Below are 20,307 nucleotides of genomic sequence, written 5' to 3'. Positions count from 1 at the left end.
TATTTCTCTGGTCTCTCTCTCAACATCCCGGCTTCTCCTCTAAAGGACACTTTTAAGACTGTTACTGTGGCATATTAAAAGGACTCTCATGATTCAGGGTGTAGATGCAATCAGAGACTGCAGAATTAATTCCAATATTGTTTCTACTACGCTACTGAACTTTCTCTCTGCTCCCTCCTACTCCTCTGCTGGGGTCATCTTTAAGAGACTGAGCACAGGGAGAATCACAGAATGGTTTGAGTTGGAACAGACCTTTAATATCATCTAAATCCAACTCCCTGCTATAGGCAGGGACACCTCCCTCTAGACCAGGTTGCTCAAAGCCCCATCCACCTTTGGCTTTGAATGCTTGCAGGGAGGGAGCATTTACAACCTCTCTGGGCAACCTGTTCCAGTGTCTCATCCCCTTCACAGTAAAGAATTTCTTCCTGATATCTAGTCTAAATGTACCCTCTACTTGGAAGAAGAAACCCTCAAATCACATATTTTAAATTAACCCAGGCCTGTTAGTTCTTACAATGGGGTACCATAGCAACTATCTACGTGCATGGAAGGTAGCAACTGAGTGGATTTGGATAAAAAAAAAGTATTTCAATGATTAAACCAACTGTATCGAGCCCCACTGAAAAACAAGCAAACAAAACTTCAAAACCAAGCTACGAAGAAACTTTTTCAACCACTCTCTAGTTCAAAGTAACTGCTCCTAAGTCAAAGGCAACATCACTTGGGTCTAAAATCTATTCTTCCATCTGGGATAAGTCCAGGAAGAAAAAATATGCCATGTATTCTTTGTTCATATTTCTCAGTCTTTATAATAAAAAAGTAATGAATTGTGTTTGAACACTCTGCTGCCCATCTGACACATGATTCTCACAAAACCCTTAAAAATAAGGAACAAATAAAACCTCGTACATTGGGGCTTGAAACGTAAACTGCAAGGCAATCTCATTCATACTAAAATAGCAACTTCCTAAGATTCATTTAGGGCAATTTGAGCTTATAAACGCTGCCTGGATTTTACAAATTCATTGAAGGAATGTATTTCTTTTATTTACAAGGCAATGAGAAAATATAACAGTTTTTCTGGATCACAAAGTCTTTCTTGTTGTTTTTTTTTTCTTTTTTAAATAAAAGTAATTGAAAAAAACATTACTTTGATTATAAATCAAACCATGTCCAAAAAGATACGGTATATACAAACAATGTACTCTTGTTGCTTATGAAGTTATTTTTCCAAGACAATTTTTGTTATGTCTCCACAACACAAACAAAAGCAATTGTAATTGAAGGTGAGAAATTATGTCTCCCAAAAAAGGAGCTTTATGCAGGTGAAACTATTAAAATTAAAACAGAGTGACAGAAATCCAGTGGTAATCAACAAAAGATGCATCTTCTTGCAATTCATCTGCTGCTTCGCCGCTACAGAAGATAAAACTACTATTTGGGATGAAACTACAGCTTTTGCAATTGGATTTTCTGAATAACAATCTAAATGAGCATCTCGTAAGTAAAACTGCACACCCATAAAACAAGGCCACTTTAACCTATTTTGTTTTTTCTCTTCCCTCCTCCCCCTTGCTAAAGGGACAATTTAAATAAATGGGCAACCTGATGTGCTGAAAGTGACAACTGTATGAGCAGATGGATGTAGTGCACACAAACCACAACTGTCCCCACAGCCTGTGGAGATGCAGTGTAAACTAGCAGCAAGCAAACACATTCATAACACTTCTTATTACAGTCCACCTGATGCTTCCACTGAAGTCCACACTGAGCACGGTGAATTTAAAAGATGCAAACCAACCTAAGGAAGGGGCCAGCACGATTCTGCCCATTAGCTCTACCACGTTTAAGTATCCTACCTCCTCTGCTCGAAGCAGCTGCACCCAACGTAAAGCCAGCAGCTCTTGCCTGGTGAGGAGTCACCGGCACTGGGATGCCCCCTTCAGCACCTGCAGAAGCTTCCCCTGCGTTCTCATGGTCTGCATATTCTGCCAGTTTTTTACTAAGACTATGGAGAGCAAAAAAGGAAATGCATTTGGGAAAAATAATCCCATAGCTACATAAACACTTAATGGGATAATAAGAGCCTTATACTATCCATCCTAAACATAACCATAGCCAGAACAATTTTCATATTCAGTAAGTGTAACATACTTTACTTTTTGCAAACTGTAACATACTCAAATATTCTGGACACATCTATTTTATAGATGCACATCCAGATCTATGAAGTTATTTACTTCTGCTCAGTACCCTTTGCAGTCCAGTTTTTACAAATACAACCACTCTTATGAATGAACAACCACGGGTAAAATGCTTATGTGTCGGAGGAGTTAAACTGCTTAGTAATTTAACAAAAGAAATAACAGCTAGATCTCCTCTGAAACAAAACAGGTGGTTCCTGGTCAGTGGAACTGAAGACAGTAATAACAAGGGTTCTGTTTTGAGAAGAATTTACAAACATTTCAGTTTTTCAAGTTGAACTTCTGCGTCTGTGGGCTACAGACACATTTTAATAGTGTATAGCAGGCAGACATCAGCTTAGAAACAAACACTTGAAATCTTACAGAGAATTTTGAGCAGAAGCCCTTTTCTCAACTTTCAAATTAACACCAGACACATGAACAGTATACGTGAGAAGATGTCAACGAACACATCTTCAAAATAGCACCGTTAAACTTGGTGCTGTTACCAAAAAGGTTCAAACTCAACACTGATAACTAAAAACCTAGCAATAAATTTAAAAGTTTACCTAGCATTTCCATGAATAATAGCATAGTCCTCAGCTGTCCATCCATTAACGTCTTTATGGAAAATTTCAGCCCCATAGCGAAGAAGCATTTTTACCAACTTAAGCTCCCCACCGGCCGCTGCAGTCATAAGTGGGGTTCTACAGCATCCAAAATACAAGACAAACCATACAATTTAGTCAGACATTGTAATTATTTTAATTCCCATTTGCTCAATGTCAAAGAAAAATAAAATCACTTTATGAACAGAAAAAAAGCTTCTATATTAACAACACTTGCATACAAACTTGGCATCAATTTGAAAAACTCTCTCTGGCATAACAGCAATGTTGCTGGCACAATGGCAATTTTCCTGCCACAGCGGCTACCATAAACAATGTTTTCTTGCAGTTCTCAATGCAGAAAACATGCAATAATGCATGTCACCTGCCAAGCTGAGACCTGCTTTCGCCAGTCACTCAACGAGCTCTTTCTCTGTGTCTTTCTACTTCAATGCTCATTCCCATCCCTCCCATCAGTCCAACCTGAAGACAACTAAGGTGACCTGCAGAGTTTAGACCATCTCCTCACCTTTCACACGGATCTCGAGTGTGGACATCAGCTCCTTTTTTAAGAAGGAGCTCTACCATTTCTTTCTGATTTTCAGAGATTGCAAGAGTAAGAGGAGTACATCCGTCCTGAAAGAACAGAAATAATTCAAGTTAAAAATCAAAAGAAACAAACAAAAAATCTACAATAAAAATATCAATGCAACTTTTTGAACTTCTCTATTGAATCTCGAAATGTACCTTATTCTGAGCATTAATACGGGCACTGTGCTCAATTAACATCCCTGCTAGAAATCTGTTAGGAGCTACAGCAGCCAAGTGAAGGGCAGTGTTGCCACCAGCATCTGCCAGGTTCGGATCAGCACCGTGCTCTAGCAGGATCACTGCACATCTTTCTTTCTGGCATTGTACTGCCTGGAAACAACACACACACACAAAAAAAAAAAAGGTAAAATTTCCAGCAGTCATATTTCACTGTGTCACTACTACTACAACTTCCCATTCCTGGATTATAAAAGCATCTGTCAAGATTAGCTAGCACATGCCAAACCCACACTGATTACTGCATGCATGTTTCTACACAGACTTACTTAAAGAATCTGGAAAGACATCATTTAATACATAATCAATAATTCCTACTTGCAGCAACATAGTATGTTCTACTTACCTTCATCAGTGGAGATCTGTTATCACCGTCCAAAAGATTTAGCTTACACTTGTTTTCTACTAGAAACGTAACGACATCCTCACGTCCATTTGCACAAGCAAGATGCAGTGGTGTCCTAAAAGTGAAACGTGTAAATTGAAACAGACAGCTAAATAAATATTTTCACTCTGTGGTACATGAACGGGGCAAATTGCATTTCTTTATCCCAATTACCTCCCAAAATAAACAAAATAAAATAAAAACAAGCTTATTCCATTACCAGCGTGCACCAAACCATGTCCCTTAGTACAACATCTACATGTTTCTTGAACACCTCCAGGGATGGTGACTTTACCACCAACCTGGGCAGCCCATTCCAGTGCACAACCACTCTCTGGAGAGGCTTATCCTAGCATCCAACGTGAACCTCCCCTGGTGCAAGCTGAGGCTGTTCCCTCTTGTCCTAACAGCTCCCATCACAGGCAGGCTGATGAGTACCCTCCATAAGACCAGCTTCCTCCAAGGCAGAGAAGATGAGGACGAAATAACAAGCAGAACGTCAAATAACTCATCATGCCTTGTCACAGACATGGAACAACTCGAGGGTGACTGTCCCCACTGAGAAATTCCCAAATAAGTATGCAAGATCCTTCACCTCTGAATAGAAGCCTGACAATATTGATCTGAGCACTGTATTTATTATTTATTTAGCACAGTGTACCGCAAAGAGCTCGAATGAGTAACGGAACTGTAACAAACACAACTTTGTGCAGGAGCCCCTCGTCACCCAAAAGCAGCCGTTACCAAGCACTGGGGAATATGACAACCTAAAGGAACCACCATCAGCTTCGCAAGCAAGAAAGCCTTCATGAAGCCAGCAGCCTTATCGCTGCCCTTTCTCACCAGCCCCCAACAGAGCTCTCAGCTCGGAGGAATGCCGAGCAGCCCTACGAGGGAGCCAGGCCAGGAGGGCACATCGGAGCGGCCTCTACCGGCCGTCCCAGCCATGCGCGGCCCCCGTTAACAGCAGCCCTCTGTGCCCAGGTCATGCAGCGGGGATCCCGGCCCGGCCCGCGGCCCTTACCGCTGCGCTTTGTCGCGCTCGTCGATGTCGTGCTTCTTCAGTCCTTGCTGCACCAGGGCCAGGTCTCCCGCAGCGGCCCCTCGGTGCAGCTTGGTCAGCTCCTTCGGGCGGATCTCGTACGCACCGGCGGAGCACGCCGAGGCGGCGCTGCCGGGCGGCGGATCCCGTTTCTTCTTCTTTACGAACCTGAGTATCTTCTTCATGTCGTCCCAAAACTCTGCCGGGCCGAGCCCCGAGCAGGACGCGGAAACAGGGCGCACGCTCAGGAAGCCGCAGCCCAACCCACAGGCTGCAGGGCAGCCTCAGGCTCCCAGCCGGAGCCGGGAGCCCCACGTATGCGTTATACGTGCGATAGTAAGCGACAGTAAGCGATAGTAAGCGATATAAAGAGGATACACACCCGCGGAGAGCAGGAGTGTGCGCGTCTGTAGGCTCGGCTGCCTCAGAAAGCGGTTGGCAACGGTGTGTCCTGGGGCCGTTGCCTTTGGAATAGTCACGGGGATAACCGTCTGCAGGGTTATTTCTTGCCCTACTTGTGGGTATTATTTAATAGGGATCTCAAAGCACGCGTTTTTAACCTGTTACTAAACTAGTTGTCAGCTTTCTGTCTTCAGTTTTCCCATCTTCCCCCCCCTCCTCCCCTCCACCTTTGTTCATACTGTTTATTAAATCTTTAATATGGGTGATTTTGAATAATATTTTTAATTCATTCCTGTTAAAAACAAATAGTTCCATTTTTTTTTTTTTTTCTTCAGAAATTGGTATTTCCTGTCACGGTTCCTCATACTCTCAGTGTGTTCTCTTTGGTAATCTGGAGCTTTCTCTAAGAACCATCGAGTAATTGCTATTCCTATTGCTGTCTGCGTGAGGTGATTCCTGTTCTGTTACCCAGTACAAGATCCACGTAGCACAGTGTCACGGAGTTCTCTCTAGAGCTCACTCCGGGACAGGGGCACAAAACCCGGGGCAGCAGGAACAAAAGCCCCCTCCCCCCCTTTTCTCTAGCGGCAGGGTACGGCAGAGTGCGGCGCGGTCCGGCCCGGCCACGTGCGTTTCAGAAGAGGGGAAGGGAAGGGAGATTGCGATTAGGTCTAACAAAAAATAAGGGAGGAAAAAGGTGATCTGAGAACGAATGGCAGTTTAATAACCTAATAACACTAAACAACAACAAGAGAGTTTCAACAAAGAGAATACCAAGTCCCAAATCTCACCGATGGAGCTGTGGAAGGCAGGAAGGTCTGACCACGTTGTCTCCTCGCAGGGAGCCGGTCCAGCAACCCGTCCCCTTCCTCACTTCCCTTCCGGTGCCCCTCCCCACATGCTCATTAAGGCAGTTCACAAAAAAAAACTTGTCCCCTTTACTCCCATTATGAAGCATGGTGTTCTGATGTGGAATACCAACACCAACCAAATTGCAAAACCATAACACACAGTAAGATTTTCAAGTAAGGGCTTAAGTGTGGCTTAAGTGTTGCGTAAGCATTGGCATTTGGGTTAGTCTGCTAAAGACTCACCTTTCCTTTGACATAACAATACGGCTGGATAATTTAGCTCACAATCCTCGCAGCTCTGAGGTACAAAATGGCAGTCTAAAAGGTCTCCTTTCGCAGTCTTTATTTTTCCCCTATTAAATCACTGTGTGTATTTTGCTTATTGAAGAGTAACAATGGCAGTAAAGGCTTGTTGGACTGATCACAGTGTGCTGCATGTTGTCTGGTCATAGAATCTTTTAATCATAGAATGGAATGGCCTGGATTGAAAAGGCCCACAATGACCATCTAGTTTCAACCCCCCTGGATATAGCCACATCCAGCCTGGCCTTGAATGTCTCCAGGGATGGGGCATCCTCAACCCCCTTGGGCAACCTGTTTCAGTGAGTTACCAACCTCTGTGTGAAAAACTTCCTCCTAATATCTAACCTAAACCTCCCCTGCCTTAGTTTCAAACCATTCCCCCTTGTCCTATCAGTATCCACAGGTGACTTACTACACCTGATTTGCAGCTGTTGTGTTTACAAGCTGGGAAATCTGGCTGGGCAGATAGCATGTTTCTGCATTGCTCCAGGGCTTTGAAGAGAACTGGGCAGTTGCAGGTAGAGACTATAGCAGCTCCAGCTCTGTCTAGGTTGGAGAGCTGGAGCTGAGGTGGTGCTTTTGATGTTACACTGCCTGCCCTATGCAGCCAATGTGTATGCTTAGATACAGTTTTGCTTGTTCCTGGTCCAGTCTGAAGCTCTCACACTGTATCTCATGCACATGATCTGTTAATCCTCAGCTGGATTAACAGCTAGTTTCTATTGATAATGCTGAAAGAATTCCTTTTGGCTTACCCTAAATGAAAAAGATGCAGCTATGCTTCCCATTTTAACAATGAAAATTAAGAATAGGTTTCAAGATTGAAAAAAAATATATCATTTATTTGCTTTCTTTATGACTCCATTTTCAGTTGACAGAAATACATGACTTGCAGATTTTCAAATAGAATATATGGAGTTGCAACTAAAAGTTTGATTATGTCTCTCTACCAGACCTCTACAAGTCTCATTTTACCAGAGAGAAATATCCTCCTTCTTACTTGTGTCACCGCTTCTGGCAGTAAATACATTTGTGAGTGACTGTTTTTCAAGGCTGAAGCACAGGAAGAGTAAAATTTCATCAAAACTGTGATGAACACCCGGAGTTCTCACTGAGAATGGCAATCACTGCCATTAAAGCAGCCTCATGTGGTTGTTTCACAGAAACAAGATCACATATCCCACTAGTTTTGTGGTTTTTTTGGTCTCTTTTTTACATGCTTTAATAATGAAGACTAAAAATTAAGTTTTGTTATTTTGTATATGCAGTGTTTCTTCCTGAAGTTCACACCTTACTGCCACTCTTGCCAGTATCAGTACAGCACAGGGCCTGCAGTCACCTCCCTGCCTCCCCAGACCAAATCCAAGAATCATTTGCTTCTCATAGGCCTCAGATGAAAATACTATTTTATAACAACTCTAACCACGTTAAGGACAGTGAGACACTTTAAGTCAGTGCTGTGCAGTTCTACAAACTTGGCAAATACCTCTAATGCAGGAGGAATGTCTAATGTGCAGCCTGAGGTCTTCGATACCACAACTAAAGCAGATCTAAACCAGAAAATACTTACACCAGCATGTTAGTGTAAACCTTCTCTAGTGTTAACTACGGTTTGCCATAGCATCGTGGCAAGTCTCAAAACCACAAACGTGGGGAAATAACGAATGGCAGGATTTTCAGAGTAGCCTATGGTCAGCACAGCTTGGGAATTCAGCTCTCCTAGGCCCTCCAGGAAAATGTCATCATGCATTTTCCTCACAGAATTACTTAACTAGTCTCAGGAGCTTGCAAAACCCACAGAGGTTTTTAACTAGCTTACTGAAGCAAAGGCTTGAAGGTTGTCCTGAGGGGCTTCATTCATTTTGCTTTGTTGCTGAGCTGTGGTTTCCAGTCTGTCACTTCCAGCCTTGAGCCTGAAAGAGAGACAGGCCTTGCTGTGGACATTCACAAGAGCACAACGTCTGAAAGAGCAGTCTTTATGGAGGGAAACTGACAACTTCTACTTTCAAAAACTCACGTTACTTCATTGCATTCCCTTCTATTAGAATTCAAAAAATAGCTTTTTGAAAGGAACATGCACACAATTCTCCCAGCATGGAAAAAGCAACTTCTTGATTGGCAGCCCTCCTAATTACAGGTTAGTAAAACAAGGCAACCAACTTTCATATCACTGAATCTACCCTGCTGAAACGATGCTCAGTCTGCTACAGCAACCTGAGCTCATGCCCCCACTGTTACCTTAAGCTGCTCACAGGAGCAGACACGGAATGCAGCAGCCCCATTCCTTCCCAGTCACTGTCACAGCTGAGTGCACGCTGAAGCATCCTGAGCTACAGAAATGTCCCAGAGAAGGAATCAGCTCTCCACTCTGGGTTGTTACAGCAAAGACCTGAGCACCACTCTCTGGGAACTACGTGGAAACTTAGGAAAGACATGGAGAAACCTCAGAGTCCAGAGCTTTGATGTGAGTATATGGCTTGTGTTGTCATGTAATTTGCTGCCTGTTTACATTAAACATCCCCAATATGGCTGCAGTCTTTCATGTGGCTCAAGCTTAGCAAAAGGGCCAATTCACAGTTGGGCATCGAAGGCAGGAGCTTGGGCTCCTCCTAGAATCAGGGAGGGGGAGAATTCAGAAATACCCATTGCTCATCCACTGTTAGGTTCATGTCAGCTTCAGTGCAGAAACTTGCAGGGGGAGCAAAGTGTTTCTGTGTATCCACTAGAAGGCTGTTTCTAACACAGTGCTTTGCCCCTCCAGCTTGTGAAAAGCACCCAGGCCTGCTAGCGGCATTATGTACCTTGAACAGCTGGCCTAGAGCTTAAGTATTTCAAGGTCTCATTGTTCAGAAGCATAAGGCAGAGGCAGCAGCAGAGGGAAGTGGGTCCAGAGGTGACAAGCCTAGAAGTAAGCAAGCCAACAGAGGTCCCTGCACATCCTTCAGAGAAAGTACCTCAGAGTACTGGGGAGATTCAGTCTTCCTCTTGCTCTGCTCCTGCTGCGGGCAGGGCATCTGTGAAGAATGGACAAAGTGAGACACATTCAGTCTCTTGCAGTGAGTTTTCCTAAGTCTGTTAAGCCCTGTCATCAAAGCTTTGCCATGCTCTCTGTGGGGAAGTGCAGCTGCAAGCTTTGTTAAAAATTGGTGGTATCTTGCTTTACAACGTGAGTTTTCCATTTATCATGTTCTGTGTTTTTTTTCAAGATTGTAATAGGGCCCTCTGTCAAAAGAAGCCCAACTCTATGCAGAGAGATGTGCATAATCAGGCAGAGCTTTCTAAAGAACAGCACCTGTTGCAGAACGGCGGGAGAAAAGCAAACGACCACACCTGTCATTGACATATGATCAGCTAATCTCGTTTATTCCTTGGCTGCGTGTACATTTATAATACAGATAATTAGCTCATACATATTGCACAAGTGGAGCTCATCATTGGTTCCCAATTACATACCATCCCCAAGTATCTTTGCAGCTTCTTGTTATCATCCTGAAAGCTACTCCCTTGCTGAGTTCACAAAACCATGGCTAGTTTCTCACCATCCCAGGGCATCCTGTTGTTCTCACTGTCCTTGCAGGTAGTATGGCTGCTTGATTAACTGCACCGTGTTTACGACCCTTCTCAGCTAACTAGCTGTAAAAAACACTCTCTGCATTTCCCCCGTTTTCTTTTAGGCTGAAAAGGCTCAGTTTACCGACCGACTAACCATATTTCACAAACAATTCAGTTCATTTGTTCAATTAGTTCTCATGCTGTTTATCCTGCTCCGTAGCTGCTGCTCTGTGAACTCCTTATCTTGATCCATGGCTGCTGCTCCATAAAATTCTTCTTGTATTACAACAATTTCAAGATACTGCCTATAGAATAACAACACTACTTATATTAATAACATAACTATGATAACTCAATCAAGGCCTTGATAGACAATACTCTAAAAGTGAAAAAAGAGACAAGTCAAATACAACATAACAACATTACTGTTAAACCCACTAAAAAGAACAAATATGTTTGTACTGCAACCTAAGTTTCTGCAACCTGAAAATAAATCCGTGAGGGTCCCATTGTGTTAATCTGTAACTGATTTGGAAAAGTCTTCAATTTTCATATACTCTGATACATTGATTTTTAATGACCGCTAAAATTTGTGCAATAAATGCTTTTAAGATGCTCATAACCATGCTCTACTGACTGAGTTATCCGGGCTAATAATTGATTAATGATCGCACAATTTAATGGAATAGCATGTCAAATAGAACCAATTTTAGAGGAAAAATGTACTAGAGTATCACTAGGGGCATTATTACTTATTGACCCTTGAGAAACAGCAAACCATGTTGGTGGTGGATGCAACAGGTAGTACCAGCAGGGCGTCCCCTGCTTCAAGGTGCACATTTCCTCTCTCACCCATCACAGATTCTCTCCTGCATTCAGGGTCTGAAGGATTTCTTCCAGTTGTACACCATATCCGCATGGCCAGTGTATGATATAGAGCCCAAGTGGAACACCTGCTTGGAAAACAGAATAAACTATCAAATTTAGTTCTATTAGTGTGCACTTTTGTCTAAAATGATGCATGGTTATATTTCAAAAATCCCAATTAGTTGGATGTAAGAGAGGTGATTCTATGATACAGGGTCATCTCTTTGTCTGGGATTCCTATCCAGGTTTTGTCTTTGCAAATTAAGAAAAGCTAATTAATAGGATAATAACATCATATCCAAACAGTACTAAAACACTGAAAGAGCTGTTCCTGTACATTCTAGCATGGATTACATCAAATCCTTTTTAATACACATCTGATCTACTACTAAAATAGAAGAAGCACACAACATCCTAGCTAATGCCTAAAACTCTAATTCTTGAGACTGCATTGGTAAAACAGAAAATCGCACACTATGTCAAACAATTACTAATATTATCTATAACAAAGAGTTACATATAACTCTTTGTTATATATATATAACTCTTTGTTATATATATACTATAACTCTATACAAAGAGGCTGTTAAGATGTGTAGAGGGAAAATCAGAGAGGCAAAAGCCCAGTTTGAATCTAAGCTGGCCGCTGGGGTAAAAACAAACAAGAAACCCTTTTACAAGTATATCAGCTGTAAGAGGAGGACAAAGGGGAATCTCCATTCTTTACTGGATGAGGCTGGGAATGTGATTACAGAGGGTAAGGAAAAGGCAGAGGTTCTGAATGCCTTCTTTACGTCTGTCTTTAAAAGTCGTCTCGGTCCTTCCCAGGGCTCCCCACACTCTGACCTGGTAGTCTCGGCTGGGGAGCAGACTGAACCCCCTGTGATTCTTGAAGGTCAGGGAATTACTACTCCAACTGGACTGCCACAAGTCCATGGGTCCGGATGAGATTCACCTGAGAGTGCTGAAGGAACTGGCGGAGGTGATCACTGAGCCGCTTTCTGTTATCTTTCAGTGCTCCCTATTAACGGGTGAGGTGCTGGAAGACTGGAGGCTTGCCAACGTGACTCCCATTTCCAAGCAAGGTTGTCAGGAGGATCCGGGGAACTCCAGGCCTGTTAGCCTGACCTCGGTGCCAGGGAAGGTAATGGAACAAATTGTCTTGAGGGAGATCACAAGGCAGGTGTAGGATGACCAGGAGATCAAACCTAGCCAGCATGGGTTCGTGACGGGCAGCTCCTGCTTGACCAATCTGATCTCCTTCTATGATCCTGTGACCCGTCTAATAGATGAAGGAAAGGCTGTTAATGTGGTCTACCTAGACCTCAGCAAAGCCTTTGACACTGTCTCCCATGCTGTTCTCCTACAAAAGCTGGCAGCCCGTGGCTTGGATGAGTACACTCTTGGCTGGGTAAGGAGCTGGCTGGAGGGCTGGGCCCAGAGAGTGGTGGTAAATGGAGTTAAATCCAGTTGGAGACCAGTCATGAGTGGTGTTCCCCAGGGGTCGGTGCTGGGACCTGTCCTCTTCAACATCTTTATTGATGTCTTGGATGAGGGCATTGAGTGCACCCTCAGTAAGATCGTGAATGACACCAAATTGGCAGGGAGTGTCAATCTGCCTGAGGGTAGCGAGGCCCTGCAGAGGGATCTGGATAGAGCTGGGCCAAAGCCAACAGGATGAGCTTCAACAAGACCGAATGCCGAGTTCTGCACTTTGGCCACAACAACCCTGGGCAGCGCTATAGGCTTGGGGCAGAATGGCTAGAGGATTGTGTTGAGGAAACGGACCTGGGGGTACTGATTGATGCTCGGCTGAACATGAGCCGACAGTGTGCCCGGGTGGCCAAGAAGGCCAACGGCACCCTGGCTTGCATCAAAAACAGTGTTACTAGCAGGAACAGAGAGGTAATTGTCCCCCTGTACTCGGCATTGGTGCGGCCGCACCTTGAGTACTGTGTTCAGTTTTGGGCCCCACACTGCAAGAAAGACATTGCGGCCCTGGAACGTGTTCAGAGGAGAGCTACAAAGCTGGTGAGGGGTCTGGAGCACAGGCCGTATGAGGAGCGGCTGAGGGAGCTGGGATTGTTCATCCTGGAGAAGAGGAGGCTCGGGGGAGACCTTATAGCTCTCTATAACTTCCTGAAGGGGGGTTGTAGTGAGCTGGGGGTTGGCCTCTTCTCTTGTGTAATCAGTGATAGAACTAGAGGGAATGGTTTCAAGCTGCGTCAGGGGAGATTCAGGCTGGACATTAGGAAGTATTACTTTTCGGAAAGAGTAGTCAGGCATTGGAATGCACTGCCCAGGGACGTGGTGGAGTCACCGACCATGGGAGTGTTCAAGAAACGCTTGGATGTGGTGCTGAGGAATATGATTTAGCCAGGAAGTATTGGTAATGGTTGGACTAGATGATCTTCTAGGTCTTTTCCAACCTTGATAATTCTGTGATTCTGTGATTCTATAACACAGCAAGTTTCAAAGCAATACCACTAAGTAAGAAACACACAATTACAATTACTATGAAGGCTGGATGCTATTTTCTGCCTTCAGATGAGACTGAACATATCATGCTGGAACCCACATAGGGCCGGTCCCTGTGGAAATACGAGCATATTCACGACCCCAAGTTGTCAGTGGTAGGGGACTGTCCCAAAGTCCTGTGGCCATATTCCAAACATTAACCATAGGCTGTTCCTTTAGCACTGGGGAAGCCTCAAAATGACGATCCACATAAGCTGCATCTCTATGAACACGATCCAGAAACTTCAGCACAAGCAAAACAAGCAAAACCTTGCATAATATTTCTTGTAGTGTGTCTCCCATATTCCCTTTTTTGTTTAATAGTAATAAGAATGGATTTCAGTGTTTGATAAATGTGCTCAGTGATAGCTTGTTCAGTGGGAGAATGAGCAATGGCTGTAGTATGTTTAACACACCCTTCTTGGAGGAAAGTTCGAGTGGCCTTAGAGGTATACGCAGGCCCATTATCTGCTTTTGTAGTATGTGGGATTCCCATAGCAGCATAAACAGATAACCAGTGTTTACGGGCATTGCAACTGTGTTCACCTGTATGTGCTGTGGCAGATACATAAGAAAAATGAGTATCTATCGTTACATGTGCATATTTTAGACAGCCAAATTCAGGAACGTGAGTGACATCTGTCTGACACAGTTGAAGAGGTGCTGTGCCACATGGATTTGTCCCAGTTTGAGGCAAAGAGGTATCAGTCAAATTATGTAGCCGGTATTCAGTCACAAACACGATGTATTGCATAGCAGAGAGGATCATTCTTAACACAATTTTCCAATCGTGAGGGGTCATAGCGTAACTGTCACTGTTTGCAACCAAAAGATTGTATGTAAAGGCTGACTGAACTCCGTGTGTTCTCACTGACTCCCTTAGCTCCTTCACTGCCTCACAAGGCAGGGATTCCCAACGGGGGGCCTGATTCGGCTGATACAACACAGGAAAGGCTTGCAACGTGTCAGCATCACCCCTTAATATTGCTTCTTTTCTGCACTGCTCTAAGACATCACAGTACGCTGTAGGGAAAATTGTCGTTCCTGCTCCCTTCAAAGTATCATCAGGAGGAAATGCGTCCGATTCTCTTTCTGGATCTACTGGACCGGGGTCACAACGATCCCCTGGTTTCGGTCCGTCCGTGTCTTTAACCACGTTACACACGGGCTGCACAGACGCAGCCGCGCACGACGAGGGGGGGCGGCACGGCGAGGCGCAGAGAACGACGTGGGCGGAGCAGAGGGCGGGGGCGCGACGAGCGACGTAGGCGGACTGAAGGGCGGGGGGGCCGTAGAGGCCGACAACGCGGCCAGCGACGTGGGGGGGGCGGCAGGCGGCCGCTGGCTGGGAACGGCTGGTTGTGTCGGAGCGCGGCCGCTGTTCTTTCTCGCGCTGGGCTGGAGGTTTCTCGACCGGCGTCGGCAGGTGACGGTGTTGTGGTTGTCCGAGCGGCAGTTCTGGCACCACACACCGACAGCTTGGCAATTCCGTCGCAAATGTCCCTTAACGCCGCACCGGAAACATTTAACAGAGGTGCTTGGGCCTGCACTGGTTACCGCAGACGCTTGTAAGGGTGCAAGAGCTGCTGACACTTGATTCTGAGAAGCCTCAGCCTGTGCCTTTAATCCTGCCCCTAGCTCTTTAATAGCCTCAACTATAAAAGCCTGAGCCCCTGTGGGAACGCTCGATTATCTGTGTAACGCCTCCTCTATTGTCCAGTTACTCCTCAAAGTACTTAGAATGCCACGAACTGTAGCATTACAATTCTGAAGTGCACAATGTTTTAGCATTATTTCCCTCATGTACTCTGGTACTCCAGCCTTCTCTATGGCTCCGGCTACCTTATCTAGAAACACTCCAAAATCCTCATTTCTTCCCTGCTGGATTCCCATATAAGACGGCAGCCCACCTGGTGCCTTGATCTTATCCATAGCCTGCCTGGCCAGATACATTGACTCCCTACATTTAACTGGTCCTAATAAAGCCTGGGCCCCCGTCCGGATGAAAGCACCCACCCCTAAAAGTTCTTCAACGGTGACATTATACAGCGGATCTCCGGGCTGCCTAACTATCACAACGCTCTGTTGGCACATCTCTTCCCAATAAGCATTAAATAGCAGTTGTTGGTGCTGCGAAAAAATCAACCTAGCTATAGCCCGACAATCAGATGGCAACAAAACCTGAGTACTCCAGATATAATCCAGCATCTGTCTCGCTGGCTCACTTTTAACTCCAAACTGACTGACCGTAGACTGCAATTGTGACAACAACTCTGCCGCTTCCTTTTCTGCCTGATATTGCAGCAAATCATTACAAACCACACACCACCACTTCCCGCATTTTTTAGCCATCTTCTCCCCATCTATCATTCCCTGAAAAATTGCATCTCCAAATTTACGCCATTCAGCAAGATCATGCACTAAATGCGGATTCTGAAATATCCCTTTAGCATACCCATTCGCTAATAACTCGGGGAGTTCCTTTTGCAAGTCTATCCCCTTAACCTGACATTTTTTTTCCAAAAAGCAAGAAAATACCAGACGCTTTTTTTAAAAAAAAAAAAGCAAAAAAATAATTCATAAACTGCTTGCCTTCCCATACCTATTTGTCAGCACGCTATTGCAGTCTTAAGGACGTCGGCAGCCCGTATCGGCTAGGCCCTTCTATACGGTCACATAGAGCACCTGCACCTTCTTTTCCTGGCACATGCTATCCCCGCTGCTTAAGGATCCGAGCACATTCGCTGCTGCGATCCTTCCTGGTAGATCACGTCGAGGGTCAACATTTGTTGTAGAACGGCGGGAGAAAAGCAAACGACCACACCTGTCATTGACATATGATCAGCTAATCTCGTTTATTCCTTGGCTGCCTGTACATTTATAATATGGATAATTAGCTCATACATATTGCAAAAGCGGAGCTCATCATTGGTTCCCAATTACATACCATCCCCAAGTATCTTTGCAACTTGTGGTTATCATCCTGAAAGTTACTCCCTTGCTGAGTTCACAAAACCATGGCTAGTTTCTCACCATCCCAGGGCATCCTGATGTTCTTGCTGTCCTTGCAGGTGGTATGGCTGCTTGCTTAGCTGCACTGTGTTTACGACCCTTCTCAGGTAACCAGCTGTAAATAACACTTTCTACAGAGCTCTGCGCAAATCACAAATGCCGCCCTTACACATACAGGAAAAAATGCACATCTCTTTCAGCATTTATTTCTCTAAGGAAAAAAAAGAAAAACAGTAAAAAGCCCTCAAAAAATGTATATCCAAGTAGAACCCCAGATTTACTGTGCTAGTAAGGAAAGCAGTGCCAAGCCTTGCATAAAACCGGTGCTTACCAAGATGCTTTAATGACTGATAGTTACCTAATGCCAAAGCAGTTGATTAAAATTGGTTATTTACAAGAAAGCCTCCTGAGTACTAAAACAAGCAGCATAAACTCAGGGGTGCCGGGGGTGGGAATTGGGATTGCTGGGAGCCTTGTGGTACCACAGAGCTCCCATGCTCTTCTGGTGCCAATGTCGGCCCTTCCCAGTTCCCAAGAAACTTAGGCTTGCTGCAGCTCCCACCTACATGCACCTTGTACCCTACCAGCCCCAGGAGGAGCATCTCAACCAAAATGTTGCTAACAATGGGTTTGAGGTCTTACGACTCTCTGTCTCATCAGTTCTGGGTTAAACGTCTTTTGTCGTCGTTGCAAAGGTACCAGCTCATAATTGATGGTTTGTTGAATCATCGGTTTGGGGTTTGGGTGCTCAGGGACAGAAAACTCAGAGCATCCAATGGCCTTGAGTTCTTACATCAAAGAGCTAAAATACAGGAGAAGGATTTAATTCTGTAGTGAGTACAGAATATTAGCTTTCCTTTGCCTGTCCCACAAAGCAGCATTGTGTCCATGTGTGCAGGGAACTGCCTTCACTTTCTGAAACCAGGCAACAGCCAAAAATTGAGTTATCATGGAGCTGGCCTGCAGCAAGGGCCCAGCTCCTTCTCACTGCTCTCCATGGATGGGAAGATGGTTCATCCTTGCATGCTGCTCATGGCTTTCCTGAGAGGTTTGCTGTTTGGGCTGTGTTTTGAGCCACGGATGGGTTCTAAGAGCTGCCTCAGAGATAGCTCTTATCCTTCATCAGCTTGGCTCACAACATGCCTGGCTCCATTTTGCTGCGTGGTGCTGAAGGTTTCACTTCCCTACGTGAGCGAGGCCTGGTCTGGCTTGGCAGGGCACAAAGAAGGCACATGTAGGGCCCTCAGTGTCCCTGCTTAGTCCTGGACACAACCACGGAGGCCAGCCCTCCTCCAAGGCAATCTTCAGGGTGCAGGAACGACGTCTGAAAGGACATACTAGATACCCCTCAGGAGACATTGGCTTACACAAGGATTTGGGACGAGGCAGGAACAACAGAGGAGGCCAAATGGGTGCTGAGGGTGAGTGAGTTCCTCACCCACTGCCGCCCCAGCATGGCAAAGGACCAGTTGGAGCTGTGGTCCTGGCTGTCACCCAAGGAGGAGCACTGCTCCTGGCCTCCAAGCCAGTAACGGCCAGTGCTCTGCACCATCCTGGCCAGTGCCATCCTGAAGCGCTCCCCAGCAAAGACATAGAGGAAGGGGTTGAGGCAGCTGTGGAGGAAGGCGATGCTCTGGGTGACCTGCAGCCCAATGTCCAGCCCACTGATGGTCTGGCAGCTGTACACCGCCCCAGTGTACATGTTGATGGTCTCGATCAGCAAAACAATGTTGTATGGGAACTGAGAGAGGAGAAAGGCAGTGATGATAATGATGATGATCTTTAATGACTTCTGCTTTTGGCATCTTTTGGCTTGGAGGAGGGTGTCGATGATCAGGGTGTAGCAAATAGCCATGACCAGAAGCAGGAGGAAGAAGCCTATAGTGACTTTCAGAGCCAGGATGGCAACTCTGAAGGCCATGCCAAGGTTGGGCAGGTACGTCATTTTGCAGACCGTCACAGCACCGATCTGCTTGCTCTGGCTGTACATGATCTCAGGGAGGCACAGGCTGACAGATGCCAGCCAGACAGCCATGCACACGAGTTTGCTGCGCAGGATCCACCTTTTCTTGGAAGATTTAGCTTTTGTTGCTTGAACAATGGTGATGTACGTGTCAAAACTGATGCGTGTTAGAAACAAGATGCAGCCGTAGAAGTTGATCTTATGCATGCTATTGATGACATTGCACACTCCTTCCCTATTCTAAACTGTTCTACAGAGCTGGCATGCACTAGAACATGCACTGAATTTTAGTTGCACTTGGGAAGTACTGAACAGTCCCTTAACTTCAGTTACATCAGATGTAAACAGGGTTTCTGTGTACTTTTGTGATGAATTAGCTCTAAACACCTGCAACCCCAAGAGAAGGCAGCTTCGCCAAAGTATCCCTTTGGCTGAGTTTCTTCTTTTATAAGACAAGGGCTTGTTGAATTCTGGTCTTACTCCACAGTTTGCAGTGAGGCAGTATTTACTTCTGGCATTGCACTGCACCTGCTTAGCACGGAGCCCCCAACATTTTGCCCTCCCGCAGGCTTTGCAGATCCCATCCAGCTTAGGAATTGGGAAGTACGTTCCAATTTATAACGCCTTCCAAGTGATCTCAGTTGCCTTTAATTTCTCAGCATCATTTGGGACCGTTTTGGTTCCTTCTGGGAAAAGACGCGTGTCATGGTTTTGTAATTTTGTAATTTTGCTATCAGTATTCCACATCATAACATCATGTAAAGTATGGATACTTCTATTGAATGTGCAGTCCACAGAAGAAGACTACATATCCCAGAGAACAACAGGGTTAATGATAAGTCACGGGACCAGGACGCTATATAATCTCGTTCCCAGGCTGGAGTGCCCTCCTTCTTCTCTCGAACTTCTCGGAGAGTGGGAAGCGTTCCAGCCGTGTCGCCTAGAGTTCACAGTAGGCCTCTCGGTTTTTGGGGACTCTCTCTCTCTGTTTCGTTCGATTTGTTAGCCTCAATTATATTATATTGTGTTATCTTGTATTTCGATATCATATTTAGTAAAATAAGTTTTTCCTCCTTAGATTGTCACTGTTTTATCCCACTCCCCTTTTCCCCCTTCTTTCCGGGCCCCAGGGGGGGGCCCACGGGGTGGCTTCCCCTGTCACGGGCATAGGTAAATCTAAGTAACCTGTGACAGATTTTTTGGTGGAGAATGCGGGCATAGAGCTTTTTAGCTTTTAGAACGACTCTCTCTTTACTCTTAAAGAGCTTCGTTAGGGGAGTATTATCTTTTCGTAGCTGCTCACTGAGAACGTGACCTTGAAATACCAGACAAATTGTCAACATTAAGGGCTGCTGTACATTCTCAGCATTGCTATCTAACTTTTGTGTAGAAAACAAAGGGATTTCTTTCTCCCTTAGAGCAAAGCTAGCTAGCTCTGACTTTTACAGAGCCTGCCAGCTATGAATCCACTCTTCATCCCAGTTGCTCTGTTTAAGGGATTGAAAGCAATTATGATCTTCTTAAAGTATTGGTCAACTATTAACACCATAATTTGGTGTTGTGGAATTGTGCAGGTATATAGCCTAATAAGGTGGATACTGATGGAGACACCTGCCTGGTACTTTTATGAGATGTGGTATGGTCCGAATTTTGGCATCTACACCCCAGATGGAATTGTGAATCTTACAAACACTTGTATCCCAGATGGAATTGCGAATCTTACAAGTACTTGCATCCCAGATGGAACAGGCAATTTTACAAACACCACCATGTTTAATCCATTGTACAGGC

The 20,307-nt window shown here is 45.0% G+C and overlaps 2 protein-coding genes and 1 pseudogene across 3 annotated transcripts in view; 1 reads left to right on the top strand and 2 right to left on the bottom strand.

Annotated features, from left to right (window-relative positions):
* LOC146760193 (uncharacterized) overlaps positions 1–5,282 on the bottom strand; it is a 66,191-nt gene extending 60,909 nt beyond the window's left edge. The window contains exons 1-6 of the mRNA XM_085551382.1: positions 5,032–5,282; positions 3,969–4,083; positions 3,542–3,715; positions 3,324–3,430; positions 2,756–2,893; positions 1,863–2,011 (exon numbers count right to left, since the gene is read on the bottom strand). Of these exons, the coding sequence (XP_085407508.1) occupies positions 1,863–2,011; positions 2,756–2,893; positions 3,324–3,430; positions 3,542–3,715; positions 3,969–4,083; positions 5,032–5,234 (886 nt within the window). The 5' untranslated portion in view covers positions 5,235–5,282. The remainder of the gene's footprint in view (positions 1–1,862; positions 2,012–2,755; positions 2,894–3,323; positions 3,431–3,541; positions 3,716–3,968; positions 4,084–5,031) is intronic.
* Positions 5,283–12,842: 7,560 nt separating this feature from the next.
* On the top strand, positions 12,843–13,400 carry LOC146760192 (uncharacterized). Its single transcript, XM_085550698.1, has one exon. It carries the CDS (start codon positions 12,843–12,845, stop codon positions 13,398–13,400), a length of 558 nt encoding a protein of 185 aa, XP_085406824.1.
* Positions 13,401–17,916: 4,516 nt separating this feature from the next.
* On the bottom strand, positions 17,917–19,100 carry LOC146760191 (C-C chemokine receptor type 9 pseudogene; annotated as a pseudogene). The gene is made up of 2 exons (XR_014947650.1): positions 19,045–19,100; positions 17,917–18,751 (listed from the first exon to the last, which is right to left on the bottom strand). The product of XR_014947650.1 is annotated as a C-C chemokine receptor type 9 pseudogene (transcript).
* Positions 19,101–20,307: the final 1,207 nt, after the last annotated feature.

This window comes from Coturnix japonica, chromosome 6 (genome assembly GCF_054131305.1).
Source record: "Coturnix japonica strain WE chromosome 6, WE-NBRP24, whole genome shotgun sequence".
Lineage (NCBI taxonomy): Eukaryota > Metazoa > Chordata > Aves > Galliformes > Phasianidae > Coturnix > Coturnix japonica.
The sequence above is the reverse complement of the archived record's forward strand: the minus strand, read 5'-3'. Positions and strand labels throughout refer to the sequence as shown.

Bases quoted from the DNA above. Each gene is read 5' to 3' on its own strand.
- LOC146760192 (XM_085550698.1), top strand. From the start codon at position 12,843: ATGAGCCGACAGTGTGCCCGGGTGGCCAAGAAGGCCAACGGCACCCTG.